The sequence below is a fragment of the Puccinia triticina genome, chromosome 12A (assembly GCF_026914185.1).
Source record: "Puccinia triticina chromosome 12A, complete sequence".
NCBI classification, from domain to species: Eukaryota; Fungi; Basidiomycota; class Pucciniomycetes; order Pucciniales; family Pucciniaceae; genus Puccinia; species Puccinia triticina.
The window spans coordinates 4,938,703-4,957,770 of record NC_070569.1 but is presented as its reverse complement, the minus strand read 5'-3'; the positions used below and the strand labels follow the sequence as shown (position 1 = coordinate 4,957,770).

The 19,068-nt window shown below is 45.6% G+C and overlaps 2 protein-coding genes across 2 annotated transcripts; one reads left to right on the top strand and one right to left on the bottom strand.

The window, feature by feature from the left end:
• Positions 1 to 6,819: 6,819 nt before the first annotated feature.
• On the top strand, positions 6,820 to 9,069 carry PtA15_12A474 (uncharacterized protein; the record flags this gene model as incomplete). The annotated part of the gene is made up of 3 exons (XM_053162086.1): positions 6,820 to 7,021; positions 7,109 to 7,377; positions 9,058 to 9,069. The coding sequence occupies 3 exons, from the start codon at positions 6,820 to 6,822 to the stop codon at positions 9,067 to 9,069; spliced, it is 483 nt and encodes a 160-aa protein (XP_053026039.1).
• A 7,906-nt stretch (positions 9,070 to 16,975) lies between these two features.
• Positions 16,976 to 17,912, bottom strand: PtA15_12A473 (uncharacterized protein; the record flags this gene model as incomplete). The annotated part of the gene is made up of 5 exons (XM_053162085.1): positions 16,976 to 17,001; positions 17,150 to 17,182; positions 17,286 to 17,453; positions 17,562 to 17,636; positions 17,831 to 17,912. 5 exons carry the CDS (start codon positions 17,910 to 17,912, stop codon positions 16,976 to 16,978), a joined length of 384 nt encoding a protein of 127 aa, XP_053026038.1.
• Between the last annotated feature and the right edge of the window lie 1,156 nt (positions 17,913 to 19,068).

The window sequence follows — 19,068 nt, the reverse complement described above, 5'->3', positions numbered from 1 at the left end:
ATGTGGGGGGAAAGTTGCAGGTTACACCATTTTTCCCAGCTTTGGAACTGTTTGATACTTGAAGAATAAAAGTTTGATTGGTTACAAGGTACACGGGCAGGTACCCGCTCTGACCCACTCTGCGGGTGCAGGTGTCCCATTTTAAGCCGCGGGTACCCGCACCAAAATGGGTACCCGGGTGTGGCGGGGCCATCTCTATTGAAATTCATAAATTCATGTTCAAAATTGTGATCATGATGAACCAAACACACAATTTTAACAGAGATGTTCATGTGTTGATGTTGAGTGACAGATCATTCCACAACAAATTCATCTACATTTATCCTTGTATTGGGAAGAAAATTCAACAAAGAGTTACAGCTGAAATTGAACTTTCAGACCATTTGACTGATAAACTTATGGTCTGGCCCTTTCTAGAGAGTGTCAATCAGGACCAAAAGCCATGGTAATCCTTAGTGACTGAGATTTAATTGGTTGAAGAAGCTCAACCACCCTGGAACAAATGGGTTGATTCCAGCACCTGCAATGCAGGTCCTGCATTGACCATTCTGTGACAGGTTTTATTGAACAGACTGTCTAGGTGACAAAAGAAATTTGTTGAATCAGGTTGGCACCAAAAAATCAATGTTATCCAACTCTAGTGTTTTCAACAAAGTCATGTGAGTAATTTACCAAATCTAAGTTTATTAAAGACAGTCAATCACAGAAATCAAGATCAAGGGTTCCCCCTAAAACTCATCAAAATATCAAAATACAAAAAAAACATGGAAAGACTGGGAAAAACCCAACACAAACAGCCCACCATCCTTCCCTGGCTAGCAGGGTCAAAAATAGTGGGCGGATGACCCCCAGCGCGCCGCAAGGGCATTATGCAAAGGGGGGAAAACAAATATAACCCCCCAAACTGCGCAAATGCAACAGCGGAGGGGCCTGAGCCAAACCTCTAGCTGGAAGTGCAGTGCAGCGGTTCGACTGAGGAACAAATCAACCCTCAAAAAGCCTGCTTTTTATACTCAACACCTCATGGCCTCAAACACCAGCCTTGCCCAACGGATGTCAAGCCAGCAATCACCACAAGTTACAAGCCCGGCGCCATTGTCCCCACCATGCCCATGGCCCTGCCTGCACCTTGCCTGACTGAATCTGACAACCTGCCCAACTTATGTAGCTGCCCCAGCGCTACAGACACGGTATCCTCGCCAACGTCACACCCATTGTATCCTTGCCAGCGCTACACCCACCCATTGTAAAAATGCTTGCGTTAAGCTCAATTGGACAAGCAGCTGAGCGGATCCCAAAACCTTGTCAAACAAACTTGTCCTGGTCTTGTTCACCTCCGCCTGCTTGGGATATGGCTCTGTGCTTGAGTGTATGCTGTTAATCATCCCCCTCTTATAGAACACTAAAGACAACTTACTCCTTGTCACCAGCTCGCCTCGATGGACTCAAACATAAGTCACCCAATTAACTGTAATTTACTGATCTGTGGAGGCCTTACCCCGCTCTTGGCAACAAGCACGCAGACGGCGCGAACCTGATGGAGTACAAGCAATCATTGTTTGCACTGACAGGCGCCTCGCTTGCCGTGCCCTCGCCCGCCCATCCAATTTTCCAGGTCCTCATGGCCTTGTCCAACTGCGGCCCTCCTTCTTGTCCAAATCGCGTAGCTGCGGCTGGGTCGCTGGCCTCATCTTGGGCTTACAGTGTTGGCTGCTCTTGTGGCAGATTGGAAGTTGCCAGATTCCCTTGATCAGTCCCGGATCCTTTAAAAAACAGAACTGACATCTAAAACAGTGATAAACTCCCTGTCCGCCCTCCTCCGGGTGAAGTTAATCACACATGTTGTGATACCTGGACTTTCTTGATCCATTTGATCCTAGCCGTGGTGAAAAACAACAGCGCAGCGGAGAGAATGCTGGTGCCTAAGTGGTAGCTATCATAATCACTCGGCTGGCCTTTGCAACAGCTATGCTGGAAGCTTAAGAACCTTTGCACCCCCAAGAGCGGATCACATCACTCAACCTCAATTCTCCAGACAATTTGCAAGGTCTATGTCTTCTATTGAGCTTTAATGCAACACCAAAGACTAGCACATCAAATTGAATCAATTCAAGTATTTGTATTAGCATTTGATTTGAGTCAAATAATGCCTGGGCAAATTTAAGCTCAAATATTTGAATAAATTCGAATAATGGCTCAAAGGGGTGCGTAGAGGGCCAATGCAAGCTTTTCTGGGGCCCAAAGGCCCCAGGTGAGTTTGAAAAGGCCCAAAAGTGGGTCAGCTACGCTAACCATAGCTTTTAGTGTAGTGTAGCGCAGCGCAAATGCACTATTTTTTAGCGTAGTGTTATCACAATTGTGCGCATCTGCGCTGCACTATGCGCACATCTGCGCTGACGCTACGCGCACAGGGTGCAAAGCTATTTTAGCTTTTAGCATAGCGTTAGCACAGATACATTTTAGATTTCAGCGTAGCGTTAGCACAGATACGCGCAATTGCGCTAATGCTAAGCACGCAGGGCGCAAAAGAGCGTGCGCTATGCTGCGTCCACCACTATCAAAAGTGCGTCTGCCACTATAAAAAGTGCGTCCACCACTATCAAAAGCGTGTCCATCACTATCAAAAGTGTGTCCACCACTATCAAAAGTGCGTCCGCCACTATCAAAAGTGCATCCGCCACTATCAAAAGTGTGTCCAGCACTCTGAATAGTGCGTCCGCCATTATGAGATATGCCTCCGGCAATATTTCAAGCGTCTTTGGCACCATGATGTTTTTTGAGAGGAGGTCAAGCGTCTTTGGCACCATGACATTTTTGACGGATGACCTCCTCAAAAATTTATGGCCCAGAAATGGGCCAAAAGAAGTCAAAAACACAAAAAATGTAATTTTTTGGTGTTTTTAATGTATTTTGGTTTTTCCGTTGAACATCTCCAAACACTTGAATATTTGACAAATCAGTATTCAAGGGGCCCAAAAAACACGTCGAATACCACTGTGCTAGTCTTTGTGCAACACAGCTTCTTTGGTGTCAGTTTGGATGATGTCAATTCTAAAAGTGTGAACAGCCACTTGAGACTTTCTATTTGCTATCCAAATATTTATGCAGATCAATTTTTTTGATGATCAGCCTTTCAGAAATATTGATTAATCTAATAAAAGATAGTATGGAAATAAAGAAGGAGTTGTGTTAAGATTGATAAATGGTCCCCAGAGGTACAAAAATAAGACCACGGTGTAGGTCCCAGGATAACAGTAACCAACATGGAGCCTGGTTATGTGGAGCCAACTTGACAAGCTCCTCTTCTGTGTATTCTGTAACCTTGTTGAAGTCCCAGGCTCCATCTTCCCCTACCCCAAAAATCTTTACTTGATCAACAATAAAACAATAATATGAAAATTGAGGAAAAACAATAACACACCAATGGGAAATGCACATCAAATAAAATTTAATGGTCTGCTGTCCTCAAACCAGGAAGAAAAGAGGCTTGGAAGTTGGTTTTGCAGCGGCGCAGCCGCCTTGGACTCTAGTAGAATCTCAAGAGTCCAAGGGTGGTGTCCATTATTTGGTGCTATTGCAATGTTCTACTTAAGCACTAGAACCAAGCAAGCCAAATTCCAAAAGTACCCAGAAGACAAGGGTTGGTGCAGGCATCTGGCAGACCGTCAGAGCTCCCAAGTTTTTGACAACATCAAACACAAACTCATATATAGATCCTTGGTATGTAGAATGTGTGGAGATGTCTACTTGTATAGTTCAGCTACTAATTCTGAATAAGCAGACTACAAGAGTGTGCCTTGGCACATTCCTACACAATAGATCAGCATGCTTTTGCACACTCCTAGGAATGGAGTGTGCTTGGGTGCACTCACCAGGGGGGAATGTGTTGTACTCTCTAGAGAGTGCCAGACCGTAATTTTGTCCATCAAATGGTATGATGTGAGTTCAATTTCAGTGGTAGCTTTGTTCAAATTTCTCTCCAAATACAGGGGTAACTGTAGGTGAAGTTGTTGTGAAACAATCTGTCACTCAATTTCAACACATCAGCATCTTTCTGTTGAAGTTTTGTGTTTAGTTCATCATGATCAAAATTTTGGACACAAGTGTCAATAGGGGGGTTCACAATAGGATGAAGATAAAACTTTAGAGCTAATTTTAAGGCCTTTATGAACAATTTTTTTTAAAATGAAGAAGTTGCTCTGATTCTCATGAGACACCCAGTCCTGTACATCTTGCCAGATTTTTAAAATTTTGTTGATAAAGGCCTTAAAATTGGCTCTAAAGTTTTATTTTTATCCTATTGTGAACCCCCCTAATGCACAAATGTTTTTCCAAGAATATACCTATCCTTATAATAAAACTAGAGGCCAAGGCGGCTTCGCCGCTGCCCTCCTGAGGTAATTTCTGGCCACCCATCTTAGCTCATAGTGGCATCAGCATACTTCAGGTATGGGTTCTCCAAAATTAGAAAATTAACCCTGCATACAGAGTGCAAGGTATTCTTGTGAAGAAAGCCTGAATCAGGAGGAAATTAACCAGAACTGAAAGCTATGTTCACTTCATTTTGCTAACCAAGTTATATTTTGAATTTTGAAAAGATATAAACCTTGAGAGCAGTTGGATCCTGGTCTCTCTGGTTTTAAAAAACTTATCCAAATCTCTGAAGATCCACAGATACTTAATAAAATCCTTGTATGTGTAGGTTATCAAATTACTCATGAAAAAGATGAGACTTTACTTACAACTGAGCATAAAAACTCTCAAGAATTAATATATTAATTTTTAATATAATGTTTCAGTAGGTTTGTTTGGAAGGCGGAGTACTGCAATCAAGGACAGGGCAAAGAGAAAATCAAGTCAACCAAAGTGAAAAAAAGGAGGGAGAAGGGCAATTAAGAAAGCAAGAATGAGCAACTGGAACATCAGAGGTGAGAGGGAAAGGGTAAGGAGATAATGAAAAGTGTATTTCATCCAGCTGTTTTCCTCTTGTTCCAAGAAATCCTTGCGCACATGAGCGCCTCTTGATTACTTTCCTGCTTTTGCAGAGCACTTTGTCTAAGCTGCACTTTTTTGGTTGAAAAATTAGAGACTTGGAAACAGAAATAGTTCAGTCCAAAGAAAAAACTACTGACCATACATCTCTCACAATGTGAGTTCAGAAAGTATCTGCCCTCTCCTCAAGATCCTTGGGTGATCAAGCATCTGGCATTGTAAATAACGGTTGGATGGAACTGGACAAATTCAATATCTTGTGAGGGCAATCCATCCCGGGACCATGGTGTGACTGTCCCTAGAGCAGGTGTGGGGACTGGTACATGAGAAGTAGGCACAGCCATAACCACCCGTCTCAAGGACAGTCTGGTGTGCCCTGAAATGGTGGAGGGTGCCTGTTACAACCTTGTAAACCCCCCTGTACTTGCCAGGGGTTTCCATTCCTGAGGAGGTTATCTTCAAGCTCTCCTCCCCACATTGTACATTCCCCAGTTAGCAATCTACTCATCAAGTCATGGTTATAACAGTGCCATCTTGGTTGTAGGTCGTCACACCCACGCAGTAGTTACCAGCATCTTCCTCAATCCAATCAAGCGCAAAGAACTCAACACAGAAGTTGGTGTTGCAGCGGACGGATTGGCCATAAAGAGTGTGGAGGATCGCATGGCTGGTCCAGTTGGCGGCTGAGGCACATTGGTAGGCATGTCTGCCCTTGCTGTACTTCAACAACTGGACCCCAAAGGCTTGCTGGTTGATCTTTCCCTCCTTAGTCCGCAAGAAGGGCATGCAGAAGTGTTTGAGTTCAACAACCTCCTGGGGGGCCTCCTTGCACATGTAATGGATTGCGTCCTGATCTCCGAGCTAGCCTAACTAAGCCTCTTGAACGGAGGGGGGGGGGGACCCCAACGTCCCAAAGGGACTCTCCATAGGAGAGGCTTATGACTTATGTCATACTTTTTGCCTGAGAGTTTGGGGCTTTTTGTGCCCTTTTTTCCTTTCGTCCTCCACACAGCAAAAACTGACAAGCCTCTGCTGAAGCCCTGAAGGGTCAATATAGCTGACCATCTTGGCTTCATATCCATGTCCTCATAATGAGGATTGGATGCATGAGCTGGATTGGCCAAGGCATATTGACCAGAGCTCGGAGAGCTTGGATCCTGTGGAATTGAATTGAATGAGCATACTGTTTTCCGAGGTCAGTTTAATCCACACATGTCATACAGCCCAGAATACCCCAAAGACCATAAGTTTGGAGGGTCATGGGAGGAGAACGCTTGGACTTCCAGAGACTTGTGTAGCGGCAAAAGATAGGGAAGAGTGAGACAAGTTTCATGATCCAAAGGGCATGCCTGGGGCCCTTTGGGAACAGGGTCAAAATTTGAATGGCACAAAACACCCACCAAAAGGCCTCAAACCCTCAGGCCAAAAAGTGGACATTAGTCCCAAGTCCCTCCTTCGGAGGTCGCGCTTCGCGCGAGGGCGCTTCGCGCCAGCCCAGGCTGTACCAGGGCCCTCTGAAGTGGGGGACTTATGTTAAGTTAGATCTCCGAGCCAGTCCGAGCATTTGATGGTGTTGTACACATGCTAACACCAATCATCCTGGGTCATGAATGAAATATGTCAATTCTGGGATGATAATCAGAGAGACACAGAGGGAAATGAAATATGTCAATTATGGGCTGATAATCAGAGAGACACGGAGGGAATTATTGCTGCCCAGGGTGGCGCAAGGGCTGACCTAGGAAAAAAGACTTGTGAGCATCACTCGGCTGCATTGTTTGATGTGCTGGATTAATGATTGATCTCTCGTTTGTGGAACATGCCACAATGGTTGAAAAGAACGTGACTAGAGCGGTGGTTGCCAAGCGGGTCGATGCAGTAGCACGACGAGAAGAGGCTGTCGTGGCAGAATCGTTGACCTCAAGCATCCCGATTGCAATTGATGCTCCACAACGCGCCGTAGACCCCAATTTAGATGACGAGTTCATGACTCCAGAGGGCAGTGATGAAATTACTAAGAGTACTAAGAGTGAGGATGGTTTCACGTTTTGGAGGACCGAAGAATTTCCTTTCTTCTGGTTCACAATTCTGACTCGCTATTACTTTAAAATGATAGCGGAGGTTTTGGATTTAGACGCGATTACCTTGGTCCCAAAGTTACCCAACGCTACTATCGAAGCTATATTAAATACGACCAACGTGCCCCCTCCGACAATTGAAGTATCCGACGATATAGATCGGGAGCGAACCCATATCTGGGGGAAAATCAAAGAAGCTCAACAGGCCGGCGATGATATTCTGGTTAAATACTTGATGAATGCGTCCGGTTTAAATGATCCTATTAAGACTAAACCGGCTATCGCGAGGGCCGTGTCAGCTACTCCGGTGCTCTTGACGGTTGAACCGAGGATGTTCGCAAAAACAGGTAAAGCAGAAAAAGAGTTAGGTTTGGTCCACGCGATAGGTGCGGTATCGAGCCATCACGACGTGGGATTCACTCCGTTCTTTGACGAAAAAATCAAAGCGTTAAGGGCACCATTGCCCCTAACTATATTTAACAATGGTAAGGTTTATCTTTGAGATTAAATGAAGATACTATTTCAAAATCTGACAGGATGTCGTTCATTTAGAATGGAAAAAAAGGGCCATTCACACCCACATAAATATGAAATCTTCCAGATTGGTTGAGTTGGACAAAGCTTATAAAGGCTTGGCGTATCCGTCCGAATGGACTCAAACTCATTCGGATTGGACCAATAACCATCACAATTTTTATTTGACGCTAAGAGATGTATACAGTATGGAGTTTTTTGCCGCCAGATTGTTGGTGCACAAAGAACACTGAGATGCAATAGCGGCAGGCGGTTACGGGTTTATGACAGCTCTCTGTTACAACATGGCAATCAGAATGACCGTGTTTGCTCACCGTATTGCGTCAGAAGAAGGATCTGCAATCCAAGACATATCAATCCGACAACAGACTCTCATAGAAGAACTTTACGTCACCGTGCAAACCTTTGGAGAAGCGGGCTGGAAGGAAAACCGATACGCTCCGGGTCAAGAATACGCTCACGCAGATCCAGAGATAGGAGTTTTTGCGAGTTTGGCGCGAAATCAAGGCCGGCCAGTTGTTTTCGAAGGTTTCAAGAGTCACCACACTCCAGTTTACGGTGCACCAAATCCCACAACACACAATTCTTTTCACCTGAGTAATTTCAACACCGGCCTTCAGATTCATCTATTGGGTGGTTGGAGGGTTGCTCTGAGGGCTCTGGATTGCTAGGCCGGGCCGGGCCCGACCCGTCTTGGAGAAAAAGTCATGCCCCGGGGATTGGTGCATACCTTGGGGCATACGGGGTTCAGGGTGCGGGCTGAGCACTCATGTGTCAAACTCAGGTCAGAAACAACAAACAAAAACAAAAGAATCAGTATTATAATTAAACAGGGAAAAATCTACATAAAAATCTATTAGCTACGAGTTGTATGTTTAAAAGCGGATCTTGATGCACTTTGGTATAGGTTGTCTTATCAACGGTTTGATGTGTTATTAGAAAATCATTCATCAAGGCCCCGTTTGGCTGCCGCGTTATACGTCATAAATTGTTGAATTTATGACGCCGCGACCCAAAGTTCGCCCCCCGTTGCCACCAAAACTTTGAAACCCCCGGGGGTCGCGCGTCATAAATTCGACCATTTATGACGTATAACGTGGCAGCCAAACGGGGCCTAAAATGTTTCTCTCATTATAAATACAACAGCACAGCAGCATTGTTTTTCCTTTCTTCAAGAGACTTATTTTCTCATTTATATTTGTCATCACAAAAATCTTATCTTATATTAAAATAAAAATCTTAGTGTGTTTTTGTCCAAGAATTCCATACAGTTGTGGCGTGTTCTTTACATTATAAGTCTCTCAATATTCACACAAGTCTCTCAATATTCACACTCAAAAAGTAAAAGGAGTATAAATTATCAGTTCCGCTGCATAGTATCAGTTTATATAGTAACACAGTTCAGAGGTGTCAAGTTAAGAGTTTGTTTTGAGATAGTCAACCTTTTTGTCAGCTGTTTCTATAACATTCCCCAAGTATAAACTTAGTTCAAAATTCCGTCATACTCTCTTGCAAATCTGCCGGAGGAGGAGTCCGACCAGTCCGTATCCTCCACTCCTTGATCGACAGACATTTCTCAGCTGTTGTTCTCTCCAAATTCTTCCCCCATCTGTCAAAACCTTCCCAGAATTTCTTCTCCCCTCCGTCAAACTCAAACTATTTTGTCTGAACAAGAAGCCTCAAATTTCCATTCTTCGGAATTCATACATCAATCTCCACCACATCTTCCCCCATCCTGGACAAGCCTTTCTCCGACGCGTGTCGCCTCTCCTCTTGCGCGGACCGCCCAATATCAACAAGGCAACCATTCAGCAACAGTGGGTCAGCTACGCTAACATAGCTGTTAGCGTAGCGTAGCGCAGTCCAAATGCGCTATTTTTTAGCGTAGTGTTAGCGCAATTGCGCGCATCTGCGCTAACGCTACGCGCAAAGGATGCAAAGCTATTTTAGCTTTTAGCGTAGCGTTAGCGCAGATGCGCGCAATTGCGCTAACGCTAAGCACGCAAGGCGCAAAAGAGCGCGCGCTATGCTGCGCTAAAGCGTTTTTCGCGGCAAAAAAGTGTCTTTTTTCCGCTAAAAGTGTAGAGACTGTAAAATGAAGATGTTTCTGGTGAGAGTCAAACTCACAACCTCAGCTATGCTGAGACACATACTAGAGTGCTGCCTTTACCAACTAGCACAGCGGGCAATCGGGTGTCGCACGCAGCCCGCAGCCCGCAGCGACACCCGCGTAAAGGGGGTCCCCTTGGCTCGGGTGTCGCTGCGGGCTGCGTGCGACATCCGATTGCCCGCTGTTTAGGCTACAGACGCTTGTGGCTGCCAGCTGGGTGGTTGGTTGGTAGTGCTCATGGGTCGATCCGACAGCCCTCCATACTGTGGTGATACATCATGGTAGCAGACTAACAGACAACTCAACAAAAAGTGCCTTAGCGCAACGTAGCGTAGCGTAGCGGCTGTAGCGCAGCGCTAATGCTAAACAAAAATTGGTATGCTTTTAGCGCCGCTGAAAATTAGCAAAGCGTAGCGCCGCTAACAGCGCGCTAACGCTATTCAAAAAAGGTTGGCGCTTTTTGCCGCTACGCTAAACGTTAGGGCTAAAATAGCATAGTTTAGCGTAGCGGCCCACTGTTGCATTCAGTTGCCCACTCCCGACTACTCCACTTGCAAATCCGGTCTCAGGCCCAACAGCTCACTGTGGACACTGAGAATTTTGGAGTTAGGCTGTGCTCGTACATTGACTCTGTTTCTTCCCGTAATCCCCTCAGTCTTTTGACACCTGTTCCCAGTTTGCAAGCACAGTCATCATACAACCAAATGGACCCGAATGAGCAAACCCAAGTAAATCAGGGCCAGGTTCCTAGGGATGAGTCTTCTTGGTTAGCAAATCAGTCCCAACGTTTGGATAATTTGGATCAACAGGTCGGAAGAGTGGTGTCCGGATTGGAACAACTCATTTCCATCATGAAGGACAACAATCTTTGTCAATATCCCCCTCCACCAGCATCCCAGTTCAACCCGGTCTGCACTGCCTTTGCGGACACTCCCAATTTTGCCCGTTTTGCATTTGTCCCAAACGCAGAGGTTCCGGTTCTGCAATTACAACCTGGCAAGAAATTTCTGTCAGCGGGTGGAAATCCACAACAAGGGCAACCAATCCCCTCTCCAACGGGCAATCAACCGGTCGAAGTTGCGGAAGGACAAGTACAAAACCAAGTGTATTTGGAGCCTCCAAAGATTGCGGATTTGTGGTTCTCGGGTGATCCCAGACACCTGGCACGTTTCCTACAGCTGATACGTGATTTCCTTTACCCCCGGGAAGCGTTCTTCTCCTCTCAGGCTAGGATGATTGTGTGGATTTCGCGTCATTTTGGGTATAAACCATTGGATTCAACTCGTGCACCCAGCCCTGCGGAGAACTGGTACAATTCCCTCATTTCCACAAACGCTTGTGCTCAAAATGTGCTGGATCCCTACACCAATTTGGATCGACTCCCTCAAGGCTGAAACGCTGCGCTGCGCTACAAAAAAGCGATCTTTTAGCGCAGCGCAGCGGGGAGCCGCTGCGCGGTCAGCCCAAAAAGCGGTAGCACAGCGCCAGTCCCGCTGCGCTACCGCTGAAAATAGCGGGGCCCCGCTTTTTTCCCGACCCAAAAAACGGTAGCGCAGCGGGCGGGGCCACTCCTTTCAGCGCCGCGCAGCGGCCGCCAAAACAGCTGCGCTTTGCGCTGCGCTTTTTTGGCTGGCAGCGGGGGAGCACTACGTGGCCAGCTCAAAAAGCGGTAGCGCAGCGATGGTTCCGCTGCGCTACTGCTGAAAGTAGCTGGTCCCTGCTTCTTGCCAGACCCAAAAAGCGGTAGCGCAGCGGGCGGGGCCGCTACTTTCAGCGCAGCGCAGCGGCCACCAAAACCGCTGCGCTGCGCTTTCACCCTTGACTCCCTTTCCTTCACCTGATGTTACATACAGTCAAATCCTTTGAGAAGGTTCTTGTGGAGTCGTTTGGGGATAAGTTTGTGGTGGATACGGCAAAGAAGGTGCTGGAGGAGTGTGTTCAAGGGAATCAAACGGTAGCGGAGTACAATGCCCATTATCAATCATTGTGCCATTTGGTGGTGGATTTGGAGCGCGCCATGATCAATAAATACGTGGACGGACTGAATGAAGACATAGTGGATCAAGCAATGTCCAAAGCTTGGCTCACTACACCCAATTTGGCCACCAAGATGAGTATGGCTCTTTGTGCGGCGGTTCAGTTGGAAAACTTGGTTCGACGAAAGCAGAAAAAGAAGTGGAAGCATTCCCAATCCTCTTCCTATCCCATTCATCACCCATCCACCCACTTTTACCAGCATCCAAATACGTTGGTACCGGTCAGAGCCCCAGATGTGATGGAAATCGATGCCGCGTTGACCTTTCAAGCTTCCAGAACCCCAGAGCAGAAGTTTGAGGTGTTTTTTCGGACGGTGTGCATGGCCCAACAAGTTTGTTTCCGTTGTTTGCAAAGGACCAGCCCCCCGGATCATATCAATGCCTATAATTGTCCCAACATGGGGGTTTTGGGCACTGCTTGGAAGAAATTTGTGGAGCAATATCAGAATGTGGTTCCTCGACAGGTTGCCAAGATTTTGTTTGGTCTTTGTCCGCCAGGCAAGAGTAGCGTCAGACAACTTCCCCTTTATCCTGAAGGCCCCCCAAGTCCTCCGCAGATTCCTCAACGTCCCAGTTGGAATTGGTCGGAGACGGTAATTCCGGCGGCTCCTGACAACTTGACAGTCCCTCCGGCAACTCAATCTCCCTTCAATGATCCAATTGGGTTTGATGAGCCAGAGGACAAGAGTGAGGTCATACCAGTGGCAACAGTTTGTGTGAGGCTGGATGTTTTGAAAGCGGGCCAAATTTTAATCCCGGTTTCTTTTTGGACTTTGGCGACGGACTCAGTCATTGCATTGGTTTTGGTCAACACTGGTTCAATGGCGAATTTCATCAGTGATTGCTTTGTTCAAGAAAATAGGCTCCCTTCTTGAAAGCGCAAAACGGCCATTCAGTGTGTGGGATTTGACGGTGTGGAACTCCTAAAAGATCTGGAAAGAGCTGTGAGGGGGAATAGTCAACTACACTACTAATAATGTAGAAGAGGCTACAGGTGCTGGTGAGGCTGCCCTCTTGACTAATGCTGATGGAGAGAGGGTTACACTAAGAAAAAGAAAAGGGTGTGGCTGATGATTCTCTTTGACTTAAATGGCTTTAACACTAATGGGTTTGAGGTGTATCAATCCTACTGAGTGAGAGAGGAGAAGTGAGATGGGGAGAAAAGCAGAAGCTCTTGGGGAGTCAATCTGAGATGGGTAATGAGATATATGCTGAGGGATATATTTCTGAGGGGTGAAATGTTATCTAAGTGAGGTGTGTAAAGGTGCTACAGAGAGTATGAGGGGAGAGGTGCATACAAAGTGTAGTGGGTGAAAGTGCATCCAAGGGTGATGTTAAAAGGTGCTACAGAGGGGATGTAGTAGAAAGTGCATGATGGGGATACAACATCTAGAGGGGTGTTTATATATGTGAGAAGTACTACAGGGGGGTGATACATGATGAGCACATAGTAACAATGTCTGAAGATGAGCAGTAATGATGAAGGTGTAATGACCAAGGAGTGTACATGAAAGGTAACTATGTAGAAGATGAAATAATGATGAGCATTTGGTAATAACTACAAGAGCTATGAAGGAATGTACTGCTGATATCATATGAAGAGGAAAAATGAGTAATGAAGTTATGTAAAATCTGCAGTCCTATGTATCTATGATACTAATGAATGATGTATGTAATAATGCTAAGGATATGTATGAAGAAAATACCTGCCAAAACTATACATGCCAATAACTGCTGATCCATTTGGAAATCCTAGATGACATGGGTGGGTGACTAGGGGTAAAATGGGGTGTAGAATCTGAATATGAAGTAATAATGGGGTATTTATGAAGGGCTTAGGTGATATGAGGGTGATAGTATGAACAGGAACAGGGTTACCACAACGGTCAGCCGGGGGTGGGGGGAACAGTCACTCATGACTGGGCGGGAAAGATCACTTTATTGGCAATAAATAACCGACATGTGCAGTTCAATAGCACTTTTGGCATCACTTGACTTGGATCGGTCAATGCTATTTTTGGTTTGCCATGGTTGGATCAAAAAACTTGGAGCGCTTCAGGAAGTGTTGAGCATGGTCATCGCTTTACTTTGGGTTTGACTCAGGTCTTTGTCATAGATTCTTTGGATCTTGGGGATGGACTTGAAGGTAATGTTGAATTTCTTTGTAGTATTGCTTCCATCTCTGATTCCCTGTTTAAATTACCATCTGAGTTTGAACAATTTGCTGACGTTTTTTGACCACAGGATAATTGTACTCTCCCCCCTCACTGTGACATGGATATCTCCATAAATCTACGGGAAGGCGCGGTTCCCCCTTTTGGCGGATTGTACAATTTATCCGTTGTAGAGTTAGATCAGCTGAAAGATTATGTTGATGAGAATTTGAAAAAAGGTTTCATCCGAGTTTCTTCTTCAAGTGCTGCAGCGCTGATCTTTTTTGTGAGAGTTCCTGGTAAGAAACTGTGTCCCTGCGTGGATTATCATGGCTTGAATTCAATGACCATCAGGGACAGTTACCCTATCCCAATTTTGGGGCAATTGTTGAATCAATTGCAGGGTTGTAAGTATTTCTCCAAGATTGATTTGAAAGTGGCATTCAATCTCTTGCAAGTGAAAGAAGGGGATGAATGGAAAACAGCTTTCCGGACACCCTGGGGTTTGTATGAGTATCTAGTCATGCCTTTTGGTCTGGCAAATGCACCAGCAAGTTTTCAACGTTTCATTCAGCACGTGCTCCGGGAATTCATCCATGTTATCTGTTTTGTTTATATTGATGAAAGACTAGATCCAAGCATACCAAGCACGTACAAAAGGTTTTGTCTAGATTAAAGACAATCATCTTTTTGCTTCTCCAGTAGGGCTGGGCCCCGGGTGATACCCGAGGCCTGGAGGCCATCCCACGCTGGTGCCCTGCGGGTATACCCGAGGTCGGGTATCTAATTACCTATTCCCGGGCACTATCCGTCGGATATCGCGTACCTCCCGCGGGGACCAACTGGTTCAGGCCGTAGTATCTTGTCAATGAAAAAAAAGAGAAGGTATGATGCACGGCAATTTTGAAGAAAAAAGGCCGTTCATGTAACACTTTGCTAACCCGGGACAAATGCTCAATCAAGCACAGAGCCTATGTGTGAGCTTTTATCTCACAAATATCAGAAGATGTCCAGTTAGGTCATCAAGCAGCTTTCCTCTTGCTGTAAATCCTCTCAATGACCAGTCTGCATTGGTCATCAAAAGGTTTGAATCCCCTTGATGACCACTCAGACCGGTCATCCTGACATCCCACTTGTCCCGCTGTGTAGTACTGGATGATGGGTTTGTACCAATCATCGGCAGAACTCACGCCCCTCCATGACCGGTAGAGTACGTACAAACCGGTCATGGAGAGGCTTTAGTGGCGTTGAGACCTCTTGATGACCGGTCAGACAGGTCATTGAGAGGGTTATTGCCACCGTTGCATATTTGATTCAAATTTCTATCTTTTTTTTTCTTTCAGCAACACTCTCTGTCTCTTGTAATGAAAAGTTGGTCTCCGACCTTCTCCAAGGCTTCTCCCAAGTCATTTACCCAAGATATCCGCTTGGGTAAAAATTCCCCGCTCCGACCAACCGGGTCGGATAGTTGGGTATACCCAATTGGCCTCGGGTCATGGCCCAGCCCTATTCTCCAGAGAAGTGTTCTTTTTATGTTGACAAGGTTTCTTTTTTGGGGTTTGACATATCACCTTTAGGAATACGAATGGACCCGAGGGAGAAAAGGATAGAAAGCCGCAATCACAAAACTGCATTGTAATTTCTTGGGCTTGGTAGAGATCTTGAGACTACATTTTTGCTCGTAATAATCTGGGGATCCATCCTTCCAGGAGGTTCCCTGTCTTTGAACCTTTTCCAAGCATATGTAGTTGCTTTGGCAAGGCTGTTTGTTTATGCATACGGGGATATAATTTCCTAATGGTCCTTAGTACTAGCTGAAACAGTTACTAGTACTCGGTACCCATATGCTCAATAAGACTCTTGGTGTGGGGAGGTATTTGCTCCACATTCTCTATTAGATTCAGTCTCTTGGCGTGTGGGGGTAACTCCCCCGCGCGCTCTGGAAGCGGTCACTTAGCAGTCACCTCCACGCGCCAAGTCCCTCCTTGGGGGAGCAAAGCGACCTCCGAAGGAGGGACTTATGACTTACGTCATACTTTTTGCCTGAGAGATTGGGGCTTTTGTGGCTTTTTATGCCCTTTTTTCCTTTCACCCTTAACACAGAAAAAAATAGGCAACCTCTGCTAAAGCCCCGAAGGTTCAAGATAGCTGAACATCTTGGCTTCATGTCCCTGTCCTCATGATGTGGATTGGATGCAGGAGCTGGAGTGGCCAAGGCATCTTAACCAGAGCTCGGAGAGCCTGGTTCCTGTGTAATTGAAGTGAAAAACCATAATGTTTTCTGTGGTCAGTTCAATACACACAGGTCATACAGCTCAAGGAAGCCTGAAAATAAATAACTTTGAAGGGTCATGGAGCAGCAATGGTTGGACTTCCAGGAAGATGTGTAGCGGGAAAAAAAAGGGAAGGATGATTCTCAGGGTCCAAAGGGCATGCCTGGGGATCTTTGGGAACTGGGTCAAAATCAGAGAGGCAAAAACTCACCAGCCAAACCTCATTGGAAGATTGGAATCTCTCAGGCCAAAATGTGGACATTAGTCCCAAGTCCCGCCTTTGGAGGTTGCGCTTTGGGCCAGCCCTGGCTGTACCAGGGCCCTCTGAAGTGGGGGATTTGTGTGAAGTTAGTGACTCCTTGGCTCCGCGCGCTCAAGGCTGACATTTTCCCTCACTAAAAAGAAAGACTCTGCTCTTATTAGAGTAAGTCTCTTGGCACGTGGAGGTAACTCCTCCGCGCGCTCTGGCAGCAGTCTCTTGGAGCGTGGAGGTGACTACTTGGCTCAGCGCGCTCAAGGCTGACAGGGAGAAATGATAAATTTAATTGCCTGTATGTCTAGCTAGGCTACAGTCTGACTGCAGTCAATAGAATTATTAACACAAAAAAAAATTGACAGGTACCAGATGGCAGAGAAGGAGAAAAAATTCCAACAGATTTAGAATCCTGCAAGGCCTCTGAAAACACATAAAATTTGCTCAAGGGTATTCATGCCACATTTTCACATTTGACCCACATTCACAAATTAAATTATACCTGCAACTTGGTACAAACTAACAATTATGGCAACTTTACATAGCTCAATAGCAACTTTCAACCCTTGAACCTATAATAGGGCTCATATGGACTGGGTTGACTGTTGGTTTGCAGCCCGCGGGCCCTATATGTGGTATAGGGTCTTGGTATAGAGCCCGCGGCGGAGATGCTCTTTTTGAAAGTTTGGTTTGGACGTGATTTTTCCCTTGCAGCTCTACTTGCAATTCTCAAATGTTCCAAAAGCTTTTCAACTTTGACAGAACCAGGATTTCAATGGGTTTGTGGTATATCAGCTCAAGTTTGTTTCAACCAAAAAAAACATTGGTTTGTGGAAGATCAAGAATGAAAACTTACGATTGGTGTTTTCATCAAATCCTTGGTAATTACTCGTCACGAGTTCTCCATTGTTGGCCTTGTTATTTTTGATAACTGGAACAGCTTTGGGAAATGTATGAGGAGTTTTTTGAGACTCTTCCCTCGGAGCTCTACTTGCAATTTTTAAATGCTCCAGAAGTTTCTCAACTTTGACACCACACGGACGTCGATGTGGTTGTGGTATATTAGCCTAAGTTTTTATTTTTCAACAAAAACATAACATTGGTTTGTGGAAGCTCAAGAACAAAAACTTACCGTTGGCGTTTTCGTCAAATCCTTGGTAATTACTTGTCACAAGTTCTCCATTGTCGACTGCGTTTTTGCTGAAGACTGCCACAGGTTTTTGGGAATTGGTGGGGGGTTTTCGACGCAGAAGAACGGCGGGAGGGTTGAGTTTGATGCAAAATCATCTGATCAAGAGGCCATCACATTTTTATGCATTACTTGTCCCAAAAGCAACCCAAAGAACGGTTCCACCCTCCAATCGCGGAAGCCAAAAATTGTTGCAAACAAAATGAACGTACCTTTGGACCATAATGATCTCTTTTTGAGGTGGTGTTCGCGATCACCTAGGACAGTACCATTCTCAAGTTTGCATTTTGTCATGGTGTCTGGAAATGAAGCTGGATGTGCTGAGATCCCATAGAAATAGAGAAGAAACGGAAAGATGAAGATGCTGGAAAAATGCATGACTTCAGACTCGGGCTGGCTTGATAAAAGCAGTATGTGACTGATTATACGAGGTGAGTTGGGATGGGTGGAACCAACAGATAAAGAATATTTATGGCAAGACCTAATTATTAGAACTTAGGACCATTTAGACTCTAGAGGCAGTGTTACTCGCTGTGAACGACTTGTCGACGACAGATCCATGTATCACGTCGTACATACATATTCTCATGGCTGGGACCGCCGACCCCACATGCCACAAATGATCATGTTTTTGCGTGCTATCTATGATTTGCTGGACGCCTCCTATCTAGCATTTTCTCAGAGTAAAGAGAGAGCCTCCTCGTTTCAACAGCCCTGCGGGCCCCCCATCGAGGGGACGTTTGTTGCGTCGACGGTTTTTTTTTTTCTGGAGAGACGGCCAAGAGAGTCACAGGTTCAAAGTATTCCGGTCGGGCAGAGAACAAGGAACATTATAGTTTTTGTTTGATAATTATTTACACGGGGATGACGTAGACTGTTGTAGACAAGTCCAGACAGCCTCGGATGGCCCGTTGCTTGCAACGTTGATGAGTTGTTTGAGAACTCGGCATATGGGGCCAATCCAGCCGCTGCTTGGCATGGCCGGTGACTCGGCCAGCGCGTCCCGAGGACCCGCCAATCATTCAGGCGACATTGGGTCTTGTGTGCAGAAAGATTGAAATTTGTGTTTCAAGACTCCCTGATGGCTCTTACAGCCTTTTCTAATCTCTGTCCTAGCCTCTGTTCCCGAAGGCCATCTGCGTGAAATACACGAGATCTTGGCAGTTGTACGACAGATCCTTGCAAGTAGTGATTGAATGTCGATTGGAGGCCATCTGAAGGATGTTATTGAATTAGATTTGATTCACTCATTCATTCATTTTTTTAGAAAACAGGAAAGAAAATAAAAAAAAATGGGAGGGCAAGGGCGTTATTGTGTTTGTGCTCCGAAACTGAGGAGGCATAACAATGTAAGAGAAACGAATGAAAGAAGGATTAGCGTCCTCTTAAAATGAGTGTACAGATAAAGAGACTGTGACGTTTACTGACCAGTTGTTCCCGAGGGGCCGTC